We start from the raw sequence: 13129 nt of genomic DNA on the forward strand, positions 1-13129 counted from the left end.
CCATCCAAAATCAACCGGAACAGAAGACCGAGTATGAAAAATGTCTTCGATGGATCAAACTTTGTGGTAGATCGTATGATCAACTGAATCCATCTAAAATCAACCAGAACAGATATCTTTACACGAAGGTAAGCCCTATATTTGATTTTCAATACATGTTTCATATAAATGAATTAGCAGTTCTTTGTTTGCATAACATAGCTACGTGTGAATGATGGACACATTTGTCTGTGTTGAGCGATATTTTGCCATGATCTGACTGCACAAACGTGTCTCTGTTGGCGGCTACCGAGCTAAGCTAAACCGGACTATGTTTGCACGAAGATATGCCCTATATTTGATTTTCAATACATGTCTCATATAAATGAATTAGCAGTTCTTCGCTTGCATAACATAGCTACCTACATGTGAATGACTGACACACTTGATCTGTGTTGAGCGATATTTTGCGATGATCTGATTGCACAAACGTGTCTCTTTGTTGCCGGCTAGGGAGCTAAGCTAAACCGGACTAGCGAGTCCTAAAAGCCTTCGACGTGCACCGAGACACCAAGACTGAAGGAAGGATGTTTGAGGACACTAAAGTAGTGATTGTCATACTCGGTTGGGACTTACGTAGGTTCGGCACTAATTCAAGAATAATTATTGAGGGGAGCGCGTGACGTTACACAAAGAAAACGCAAGTAACAACTCGTAAATCAAGCCTCGCCTTCTTTTCCTTCATACGGCGGTTCACAAACAGCTATACAGATACACATACAGATTCTGCACAGAAGTGTGATAGGTAACACGAAAATAGGAAACTGTCAATGACGAATTCGTCTTTGGGTTATAATATATTATATTATGTGGCTTCTATGTCCTCTGACTCCGGAAAGATCTTGCGCTAATATCAATGGTTTCTCCGTCGATATGCATGTAAATACCATTCATTGAAATACCCCTCGCTGAAATACTTGAAGCCCTGCTGTCTGCTTTTCAACGATATTTAACTATTCGCTAAGAATGCGAGTGAGAAATCAGCTGGTAAATCGGACAATTTCGCTCTAGTCTTTTCTTCCTGCGCCGCCATTTTTGCTAAATGTTTGTCTGAGGTTAGCACATCTGGGGTGACGTAACTTCAGGAGGCGTGGTTAAGTGCCCTGTACGGAGGGGTCAATTGCAGAGCTGTGGGAACAATAGAGGAATAAAGTTGAAAAGCCACACAATGAGTAGTGGAGGCTAGACTCAGGACAGAAGTAAGTATCTGTATCCCAAAGAGGAAGGGGCACAGGGCGGATTCCCTTATGCAGTCCTACCTCCACCTTAAATTCTTGTGACACACCTACAACACATCTCACCGCTGTTCTGCTGTCCTCATACATGTACTGTACTACCATCCATTTTCTTTGTCACTTATCCTCACGAGGGTCGCGGGGAGTCCTGGAGCCTATCCCAAATGTCAACGGGCAGGAGGCAGGGTACACCCTGAACTGGTTGCCAGCTAATCACAGGGCAAATACAGACAAACAACCATTCGCATTCACAATCACACCTAAGGGCAATTTAGAGTGTCCAATTAATGTTGGATATTTTTGGGATGTGGGAGGAAACCGGAGTGCCTGGAGAAATCCCACGCAGGCACGGGGAGAACATGCATGCAAACTCCACACAGGGCCGGGATCGAACCGGGTCCTCAGAATTGTGAGGTCAATGCTTTACCAGCTGATCCACCGTGCCACCTGTCCTGTACTATTCAAACATATTTCTACGCCACACCGGACTTGCGCATGCAGTACTACAGTTCCTCTCTTGGTACTCAGTCATAGGCTTTCTCTAGGTCTACTAAGACACAATGTAGCTGCTTGTGACCTCTGTACTTTTCCACGAGTATCCTCAAGGCAAATAATGCATCTGTGGTAGTCTTTCTCGGCATGAAACCATACTGTTGCTCACATATTCATACTCCTGACCTGAGATTAGCCTCCACTATTCTTTCCTATAACTTCATTCTGTGGCTCATCATCTTTATTCCTCTGGAGTTTCCACAGTTCTGAACATCACCATTGTTCTTAAAAATGGGAACTAGTACACCGTTCCTCCATTCTTCTGGCATCTTCTATCCTGCTAGTATTCTATTGATTAAATTTTTAATAAACTCCACAGCCACCTCTCCAAACTACATCCATACCTCCACTGGTATGTCATCAGGACCAACTGTCTTTCCATTTTTCATCCCGTTCAGTGCCTTTCTAACTTCCCCCTTACTAATCATTGCCACTTCCTGGTGATTCACGCTTGCCTCTTCTACTCTTCCTTCTCTCCCATTTTCTTCATTTATTAACTTCTCAAAGTACTCTTTCCATCTACTTAGCAAACTACTGGCATCAGTCAACATATATCCATCGCTATTCTTAAACACCTGTACTTGCTGGACATCATTTCCATCTCTATCCCTCTGTCTGGGCAACCTGTAGAGATCCTTTTCTCCTTCTTTCGTATTCAATCTGGTGTCGTCATATGCCTCTTGTTTAGCCTTCGCCACCTCTACCTTTGCCCTACGTCACATCTCAATGTACTCTTTTTGCCTCTCCTCAGACTTCTCCGTATCCCACTTCTTCTTTGCTAAACTCTTTCCTTGAATGACTTCCTGTATTTTGGGGTTCCACCAAACCAAAGTTCTGCTCCTGTCTATAAAACAATAAATTGTTTAAGTCTTGAATACATGAAAGAAATGCTAATGGAACATAAGCCCACTATGGCTCTGAGATTGACTGACTCAGGTCAAATAGTGAAGTGCAGAGTCCAAAGCAAACGTGGTAAAGCAGCTTTTAGCTATAATGCGGCACAAAAATTGAATAAGTTGCCAACAAAGGTGATATCAGCCCAAAGTGCGGATGTTTTCAAATCCAGGTTTTTTTCTCATGTTTTAGAGTACTTCCACTTTTCAATCATATTTCTTGCACTGTAAGCTATTTTAAGAGTACACTTTATTTTCAAATGTTTTCGTTTCTTTGTATTTTCATGCTTTTAATCATGTGAGGCACATTTACCTCATAAGTTAGCTTGTGTATGAAATGCGCAATACAAAAATTTGCTTTGGAGTTTTCATTGGTACATGTGGAGAACATTCAAGAAAAGAACATGCAAACAGAGAAATGCTTCAAAGGTTGACCTTCAATGGGCATTCTATGCTGACCTGTCACTTTATGCTTTGGTGACACACATTTGTCACCATCATTCAGAAATCGTGCATCAGGACGGCAACTGCTATACTTCACAAATAGAGCTCTCCCGGGAGGACATTGGAAGAAAGACACTTTTTTGAAGGTACCATCACTCATTCCCATGTCCTTCTCCTGTAGAAAATATTGGAAAAATTTGATAAACTCACATTAGCAAAAATGTTGCAGTTTTGTTTACACATCATACATTAAAACTAAAGAAGTCATAATACCCCTAGATATTTATACAGTAGTTTCCAAGCATGAATGAATGAAAAATATTACAGAAATTATTTGTTGATAAATGTATGCTCGCAAAAAGTTCTTGCTTTTTCTACCATACATTTATTTTTAATTGTAGTATAATTGTTATATTCCAAATTAGAGAAAATTTCACACTAATGCATAAGTGAAACATTACAAGTTCAAGTCCAGCCATAATTTCCTGCCGCCCAGGAAGGGTGCCAATCCAGCGGATTATTCCATATAAACTGCCTGTTCCCAAGGACACTTCCACCAGTGAGTTCACACTGAGATCCAAATCAATTTTTTGTTCCACTGCAGGATTGTAAATGTCAATGAGATCACACTCTGTGGGGGGAAAAAAAAACAAAAATGTTTCATTAAAATGTCCACATATATGATTAATTAAACTGTAGATTTCATCATGTATGTTCCAACCAGCAGGCCATTCCCCTTTAACAACAAATTGTAGTGGAACTTCAACTTCGCCTGTCTTCCCAGTGGCATCAGTGTCCTAAAAACATGAGAAAAGGAAAAGTCCAATCTGAAATTTTACATGTAACTTGAATTTCTAATGTTAAAAATTTAGGTCTGCCTATAAAGCACACTCATGCTGTTCAATCAAAGCTAAAATGTAAATTGTTTGAATGACACTGAAAAGATGAGGGAAAAAACGGCCACAACTTCATTATTACAGAAATATTTTTTGGACCAAGTTGAGATTTTAAACGGCTCCTGTCATTAAATTGATGATTTTTAGTATGTTATTAATGAAAAAATGTCAGCCAATATGGGCCCCTGCGGTTTTTTTCCCCCCACCACAAAACATGATTTTGACGTATACAGCTTTTTGTAACTCCCGCCATGAAAATTCTCTCAGGGATTTGTTTTCGAGAAGAAGCAGGAAGTGACGTACAGGACAGAGGCGCCACCTAGTGGACTCGTTTGTTTCCATTAGTTTTACCTCCAGGAAGGTAGCTCGTTGTTCCTTCGTGTTAGCCAAAATGCCGGCTCATTGCATTGCTGGACATTGCTTGAAGACTCTGAAGAATGGATTTCGCCTTCATAAGTTTGCAAAAGACCCGGTTCATTGTGAAAAATTAATTGCACGGGTGCAGAGGACGAGAGCTTCGTGGGTTCCAAATAACAGGTAGGCAGTAATGCGCCCCGGCTCGACGGTGTTCAACAAGTACTCCGGCGCCTTTGAACATACCCCTAAAAGCAGCATGGTTCGGCTCCATTATATGCTACCACGGCGCAGAAAATCAGCCACACGGGCTGAGGCGCCGCGTTCGGCGGTCACCGCTTCTGCGAAGGCTGCGCGTCGGGCTTTGGGGACGGGGGCGGCTCTGAAGAACCCAGCCGAGAATGCGTCACTCAGCCGCGTGCGCGAATAAAGCGCCCCGGCTAAACTGTGTTGCTCAGTATTGCGGGGTCTGTGAACACCCCCCTAAAGCAGGATGGCTCGGCTCCATCATAATCCACACCGGCTGGCTGAGATGAGCCGCGACAGCTCATCTCTGCCGCGGAAGTGGATCGGACGGACAGGGATGCGGTTTGGCCGTGATCGGATATCATCTGAATATGGCTCGAAACAATAGTGTAATATTGCCTCGAGGGCTCGAAACAATCGTGTAATATTACCCCGAGGGCTCGAAACAATAGTGTAATATTGCCCCGAGGGCTCGAAACAATAGTGTAATATTGCCCCGAGGGCTCGAAACAATAGTGTAATATTGCCCCGTTAACTTCACTCGGTTGTGTGGTGTTCTCCTTTTCGAAAAGAGATTTCCATGTCAGACGGGGCGCGTTTGTCTCCCATAGTTAGGGTGCACCACGTGTTTTCATTTGTGAATGTCCGGGTGATGTCACGGACGGAGGACGCAGCTAATATGGCGACGACTTGGATATCGCAGAATGACACTTCTGCAACTTTGCCCATGGATGACGCACTCTCCGCTCACATTTATATTTTCGTATAGACATGGAATGAATAATGTTCTATGTATTTTCCATTACAATATCTATTTTAGAATGTTTATAGGGATGACACGTGGGGTTTAAGTACTGATAAAACACACAACATTTGAATGGGATCCAAATGATTGATATATATTTTACAATAGTTCAGATGTTTATTGATAAAAGATCATGCATGGGTGATAATAAGGAATTAGAAGACATTTAACATCCTGGTTAAATTGTCACGTTTTGTATGGGAATATTTTGGATTGATGTCCTATTTGTTAGTGCTTCCTGTGCCGCTTGGTTTACGCTTGGCAGGGTAGGGAAGAGTCAGCAGAGAGGCAATGAGTGGTGGAGAGATGTGCAACCTTTAAGACGTTAAAACGGTGTGGTGAATGAGTCAAAACAGCTGACAAACAGTACAATCAAATGGGTTTGACATGAATAAATATCACAAAGCAATATGAAGAGGTTACCGTCCCTGGCTGATGCTCCAGCTTTAATTGTTCAGACGTCGTGTGATAGTAATTTTGGATTTAATGCCAACATCTTGGCAACATATTGCCAATGAGCAGACAACATTGTTGGAATGGAACTTGATGATGCGCTGACATTTATGCAACGTCTGTTTGTCGTTTGGGTTAGTTGTTGGGGGGGGGATGAGCGTTTGCTTCCTGACTACTGTTTGAGCTGCCACAAACAAAGCAGACCTCTATCTGATATGCCACAAAAATATTGAAATAAATTGTCACTCAAATTTCCCTTGAGATATCTAATGTGCTTACATATTTTAGCTGAGAAATGATTACTCACCGTAGAGATCAACACAAAATGTTTTGCATCCTTTTCCTGAAAATTCACCACCATTCCATAGCGACAGTAGTTTTCAATGAAGTATGTGACTCTGTCACCTGGGACTGGCTTTTCTGTTTTTAAATGCAGAGAGAACTCTGGGCCAGCTGGTGAAAAGGAGTTGAAACAACGTGGCTGGACCCTCGAAAAAGGAGCGAATATACCACAGTCTTTGTCACAAGTGAAGAGGGGATCACTGTGGTAGCGGCCATCTGTGTTCCCCTTGCCCTTGTCTTCTCCCTTGAAAAAATAAAAACAGCACACATGTATCATTTAATCTTAAAAAGTAAACAATCTACTTGTATTTCAATTCAACAAGGAAAAACAATATACTGTACATTGTTGTCTTTAATTCAAGGTGTAGTATCAATCCTGCAGATATTTAGTTTCCGTTCAATTACTATGTAAAAATTTAGACCCCCGCTTTAAAGCATTTCCATATGTATTATAAACTCTGATGCAAAATATTTTTTTAAAAGGTAATTTGTCAGATAACTACTCCCAGTGTTATACCTGAATGAGTTCAATGAACAAAAGTTCATGTCGTGTTTCATAAAACGGTTTTCAAACTAAAGTACCATGAAACTTTCAGCCAAGAGTACCAGGTTTTGTAAAGGACTCCCAGGGCATAATCCATCTGAACACATAATAGAGCTCGTGCACGCGACGTCACCATTTTCACAGCGCGATATTGACGGTCAAAAAGAGCTGCTCGACAGTGTGAGGGACATTGAACCGGGGCAGAATATTCACAAAGCCTGAGACTTGTTGTGCCGTTGGTTGCTACAACAGAAAAGACATATATTCAAAGAGGTCATTCTATAGAATACCAGCTGAAAACACCAGAAAAGATCGATGGATTTCGGCAATTAAACGTGATGGTTGGTGCCCAACCAAATACACATAACTATGTAGCATTCACTACATTTCAGGTAGGAATTATTCGTCTCAATCTCAAATTCCAAAGAAATATTTATAATGCCAAGTTCGCTCATTTGAGAACGAAAAAACGACAGGGAGTCGTCCCCAACATACATGGAAGCCTTTTGTTTCCACAAGTTAAACTTCGTAAACCTCTAGCTGACAGATATATATATATATATTTTTTTTAAATATGCATTGTTCTCAAATGAGTCCAATATGTATTTAAAAAAAGAAAAACTGGCAGTCACACAGAGGTTTACATAAATTAACATTTGTCCACAACACGCTTCTGCGTACGGGGGCTGAAGCCTATCCCAGCGGTTTATTTTATTTTTTTAAATACGCATTGGACTCATTTGAGAACAATGCATATTTAAAAAAAAAAAAAAAGTGTCACGGAGAGGTTTACCGAAGTTTAACATGTGGCCGCCCCACGCTTTGTGTACAGAGGAGCCGATTCGCTGTCTTTATTTTTTTCCAATCATAGTTAATGAATGTGAGTTTGTGTAAAACCAGGGATCATTTATTTAAATATTGTTTTTTTTATATTGAAAAATCTGAGTGACTCTATCACTATGTGGGATTCATTCTTGATTGAGAACACATCCAGCAACGAAGTATTTGGATGCGTCCAGATTTTTCTACGCTTTCACACGCTTTTGGTAAATCTCGACGATTTAGCAGATACATGTGTAGATCCAGTTGTCCAAGACAAGCGGAAGCGGGTTAACAGTCCAATTTCTTATCAGCGAAAACATCGACTTCTGCATTTAATATGGGTCCTCTATGCCAAGTGTCTCTGATTTTTCCATGTACCTTTGTTTATGATCAGATTCTAAATGTTTAACGGTATCGGACAAAACTCTGGGCTTCGTGCTATAAGACGTATTTTCCAGTTGTCTCAAATCGAATTAGCATTGAACAATGCTTTGCTTGACCGGCAGTATGGCCAGTCACGTGACTCCGGTGACGCAGGTGCACAAGCTCTATAGAGCTTTTTGACCGGCAATATGGCGCCATGAAAATGGTGACATCACGTGCACGAGCTCTATATACAAGAATTTTTATGTCAGCGAATAAATGCTGTATTTGGCCAATATGCAGTGTGGCTATGAACTTAATTCATGGGGGTCGCAGCTGCATGAAAACTGCATAAACGAGTGAATGTGTGCTTAGGTGGCTCTTTTGTAATACAGAATAGAAACAATTGATCACTAGGGAAAATTATTTTTATCAGAATGCTTCAATAGGACTGTGTACGATCACAGTAATGATATGGACTTTGTTTTGTAATATAATGGAAGAACAGATAAAATATGTATAACATGGCTGATTCATTTATTGTATATTGTATACTTGGGTATCTTTAAACTTATTCCCGAGCATTTTAGACAAGAGTTCAAACATGAATGACCTCTAGGTGGCATTCAAGGATTGACCATTGCATGTTTCGGACAAATAAACATTACATCAACATAAGAGAAGCAATGGGTGCTAACTTCCCGTTAATAAGTTATTTTATTCAAATTAAATTACTTTAATACTAATAATGACATGAATACGCTACGAGTATCTTGTACCTTTCTCACTGTATCAGCTGTATGGACAGGTATTGTCCAGAGTTTGCATCTGGTTAGGTTCTCAATTGACTAAATCTGTGCCATTTTTAACAACGTTATAACTGTTACATGTCATGAACACACTTAAACTGAAAACAATTCTTCAATATTTTAATTAAACTTTGCCCTAACATTGCCATGCTGTCTGTTATGTTTCTTTGTCAGTGGGAAGACTGAAATTGCATGCTGTTCACCAGTGTATTGTAATCTTGTGTATAACTTGATAGCTCAACTGTGAGCGAGTTTTTCAGATGTGCATCAGTGAGGCGTTTTCTGCATTTGTTCTTGATGAAATTCATATCAGAAAATGTTGATTCACAGAGATAGGATGAAGCAAACAGGCTGGCAACCTTCATAGCTGCTGTGCATACACCATTGTATGCTGTGTCAACATGGCACCAAAGGTTTGGTGCAGCCTGGTAGGCTTTGAGGTGGTGGTCATTTTGCAAAGTTATGATTTTTATCTCCACCCATCCAGCATCCAGGTTGAATGTGGGACTTAATTGCTCAGCAAAACATGTGTCCACATTCATGAAAAGATTGGAAAGGAATGAGATATATGGCTTGAGCTGATCTAGGTCACAAAACATATTCTTAAACTTTTGTCCAAGTGTATTTATGCCTTCACAGTACTTTTCTACCACTTTGTCAAATGATTTTGATGAGAAGCGTTGTCTTTCAGCAAAACATGTGTCCACATTCATGAAAAGATTGGAAAGGAATGAGATATACGGCTTGAGCTGATCTAGGTCACAAAACATATTCTTAAACTTTTGTCCAAGTCTATTTATGCCTTCACAGTACTTTTCTACCACTTTGTCAAATGATTTTGATGAGAAGCGTTGTCTTTCAGCATCGACTGGACAGAGGGAAACCATTAAGGTCAAGTGTCCACTCCGTGCCCTCTAGCAATGAGACGTCTTCATCTTTAGACTGTATGAACTCTTTGATTTCACCCAAAAGTGACAAAAAAAAGATGTAAAACTCTTCCTCTGTTGAGCCAACGGATTCCTGTGTGTAGCAGCAGGTCACCATATTCAGCTGACATCTCCAATAGCCCCTTGAAAATCCTGTGCTATTTTGCTTTGGAGCAGATGTTAGGATTTTCACAACGGGAGTCATCACGTGCCCAAAGCCGATCACTTTTGCAAATAACACGCGCTGGTAAATGATGCAGTGGTAATGCAGAAATTTTGGGAAGTCTGGGTCAGCTTTACAGTGAGCGATGAAACCTGTTTGTCGGCCGATCATAGCAGGAACCCTGTTGTCACCGCAACCAGCTTTTGTAATGGTATAATTTTCTGCATGAAAAACTCCTTCGTGTTATAAATGTGAACACCCCTCATAGTTGTCTTTAAGGGCTGTAGTGTCAGGAGATGTTCTGCACCATCCGGACAAAAACCAACAGCTGCGATGTACTGGTGCTGTCCAAGCACTGGATGCTAAACCACCTGCACTTTGCCAGATCCCAGTCCAGCTGATCGGCCAAGTTACCAGACATAGCTTAAACTCGTCTTACCATTGTAGATGCCCCCAGTTGCACGTCGAAAGGAATGGAGATTAGATTGGTTCCATTTTTCTCGTACTCAAATGCTGTTAGAAATTATCATCCTTGGGACTTTGACAACCTCTGTCTGAAAATGTCTTCTTCTTGATCATAAAATGTGTAGCTCTAAATGTGGCCTTGCTTGCTTTTGTGACTTTTTTGGCAGCCTTGCAAAAATAATGTTTCCCCAAACTGGCCTTTAGCGCACAGGCTTTTTCTGACCGTAGTGGGCTTCCCTGTGGGTAGTTTGGATGGTAGCTTTTACGACACGTAGTTAAGTGTTTCTCCACATTGTGCCACTTTGACGTCGACAAAATCAGTCTGCAAGTTAGACAGACACAGGCTTCTTTTAGAGTTGTAAAAAAGAACTACTCTTCCCATTCATTTCTCTGTCATGTTGTTGGGGTAAGAAACTGGATTCAGTGTCCATTTGTGCTGCGCCGGCTTTCTTACGCTCCAATATCAGTGGTTTTGTCATGTGTACAATACTGACCTTTGTACTAGAGTAGGTGAGAGGTCACCTAAACTTATCTAAATTTCATATATAATGAATATATTTTAAAGTGTCATTTAAAAAAATGGAAACAGAACAGACACTCTAAATTGCCCCTTGGTGTGATGGTGAGTGCAAATGTTGTCTGTCTCCGTGTGCCCTGTGATAGGCTGGCAACCAGTTCAGGGTGTACCCATCCTCCTGCCCAATGACAGCTGGAATTGGCTCCGCCACTCCTGCAACTCTCGTGAGGATAAGTGGCTAAGAAAATGGGTGGATGGAAACAGAATAATATTAAATTTTAGATGCAGCTTACTAGTGAGTTGTGCTATTTTTATAATGGTCCTCAGGGTGACTTATGTGTTCCCTGCGGGTGACCTGGTGCCCGTAAGGCATTGTGTTGGTGACCCCTGGTGTTAAATCTGGTTTAACGGGAGATGAACTCACTGTATGGCCACCACCCCTACTGCCTAATCTGAAACCTATTAAAATATCAAACTTACTTTTACATCTTTTAGAACATTGATCACCTAATCCCAAAGACAGTTTTATACCTTTTATGTTTTTGTGCGCCACAGGCTTCAGAAGGGGGCTGAAGTCACGCCTCTCCATACGATTTGCTTGAGAGCAATTTTATTCCCCATAAAAAGAGGACACGAGATAGGAGCAGTGCATCGTACAACTTATAATTTTGGTATAATTTGGGATAACTTACCCATGTTTTACTGCAAATTACTAAACAATCAGAATCAGCTTTGTTGGCCAAGTGTGTAAATACACTCGAAATTTTTTCCGGCAGTCGGTGCTACCATGGTATGAAAAACAGGACAAAAACAACAATGCAACAACAACAAAGAACAAGTGACATTTCTATTTACAGGAACTATTCCTTATATGAGTCGTGTAAGATGTAAAACCTTCTTCATTTAGAACAGGTAAGAGATAAGTGTGTCGACGTTCCACATTGTGTAATGTAAGCAGTGATTCCCATCTTTTATTAAGTCAAGGCACATATTAGAAAAATCTCATGGCACACAAACAAACAATAATTTGTCAAAAAGTGCATATATGTTAATTATGCACTGTCATCAAATAAAAAGGCATGTATTTGTTCTGGTAAAAGCCACTCCCACAGATAAATGAATAAAGACACATTTTGTTGTAAATAAATATTTTGACCAATTAAGGGGAATTTGATAATTTTCCACGGCACAGCAGACCTCTCAAGGGAAACTAATGTGCCACAGCCCACTGGTTGTGAATGATTGTACTTAAGAATGGTAACAGGTAGAAAACTTTTTTGTTTGAAAAACGGAAGTCTGTTTTTTGGTGTGTGCCCTGTTTATATGACCGTAGAACACAATCTGTGTGGCTTGAAACAGCGGTCAAAATCCTCTCAAATACCTGGTACTGAAGAGAGTTATTAAATAAAAAAATGGGTGTGATTAAATTCGTGAAGAACTTATGGTGCATCCCGAAAATAATTATCTATAAGGATGGACAGCAGTGTCCCTCCATATAACTCAGGGGCACAATTCTTGTATCCTCAGATCTAAAGCAATGGATTACAGTTCAATGGATGAGGGAGTTTTCTTTTATAACATCTAACGTAACCGGGACCATTTATTTTTTGGGGTCAAAATAAATTTTATTAAAAAAACACAATTTCTAGATAATGATAGAAATTATTTCAGTGTTCAATCTATTTAATTTTTTTTAAACTGGTGTGCAAAATAATTGAAAACATATTAATAATAGTTCATAATTTGCAACACAAATACTAGCACTTGTGCTGGCAACAAGTTGTTTGACTGGTTAGCACATTTGCCTCACAGTTCTCACGACCCAGTTACAAATCTGGCTTCCCCAGTGAGGAGTTTGCATGCTCTCCCCATGCCTGCGCTGGTTTTCTCCAGTTACTCGAGTTACCTCCCATTTCCCAAAATCTTGCATGATAGGTTAATTGAGGATTCTAAATTTCCCATATTTATGAACGTGTGAATGGTTGGTTGTTCATATGTGCCGTAATTGCTTCTGTAGAAATAGTTGAGTTTTTGGAGCACCAGCACCTATCAAATGTGAAATTGCATAACCAAGTAAATCATTTGTTAGGTGTCTGGTTCTGTTGATTTGGCTGTAAGTGAGATATTGAAAATTATGCCGGATTGTTTGACAACAGTGCGGCTACAGTTGGAAAATAGATGTTTACATGCACCATATCAGGATTCTGTTTGTAGACTTAACTCTGTGTTCAACACCATCATCACCAAACAGCTTACTCTCT

At 40.4% G+C, this 13129-nt stretch overlaps 1 protein-coding gene across 2 annotated transcripts in view; it reads right to left on the reverse strand.

Annotated features, from left to right (window-relative positions):
• Nucleotides 1-13129, reverse strand: part of cyldl (cylindromatosis (turban tumor syndrome), like) — a 73564-nt gene that overhangs the window by 28321 nt on the left and 32114 nt on the right. The window contains exons 3-6 of one of the 2 annotated variants that reach the window (XM_061825412.1): nucleotides 6225-6503; nucleotides 3885-3960; nucleotides 3625-3794; nucleotides 3179-3338 (exon numbers count right to left, since the gene is read on the reverse strand). In XM_061825412.1, the coding sequence (XP_061681396.1) occupies nucleotides 3179-3338; nucleotides 3625-3794; nucleotides 3885-3960; nucleotides 6225-6503 (685 nt within the window). Of the gene's footprint in view, nucleotides 1-3178; nucleotides 3339-3624; nucleotides 3961-6224; nucleotides 6504-13129 lie in introns of both variants that reach the window. The other variant, XM_061825411.1, reaches the window with a different exon arrangement.

The sequence above is a fragment of the Syngnathoides biaculeatus genome, chromosome 7, assembly GCF_019802595.1.
Source record: "Syngnathoides biaculeatus isolate LvHL_M chromosome 7, ASM1980259v1, whole genome shotgun sequence".
NCBI classification, from domain to species: Eukaryota; Metazoa; Chordata; class Actinopteri; order Syngnathiformes; family Syngnathidae; genus Syngnathoides; species Syngnathoides biaculeatus.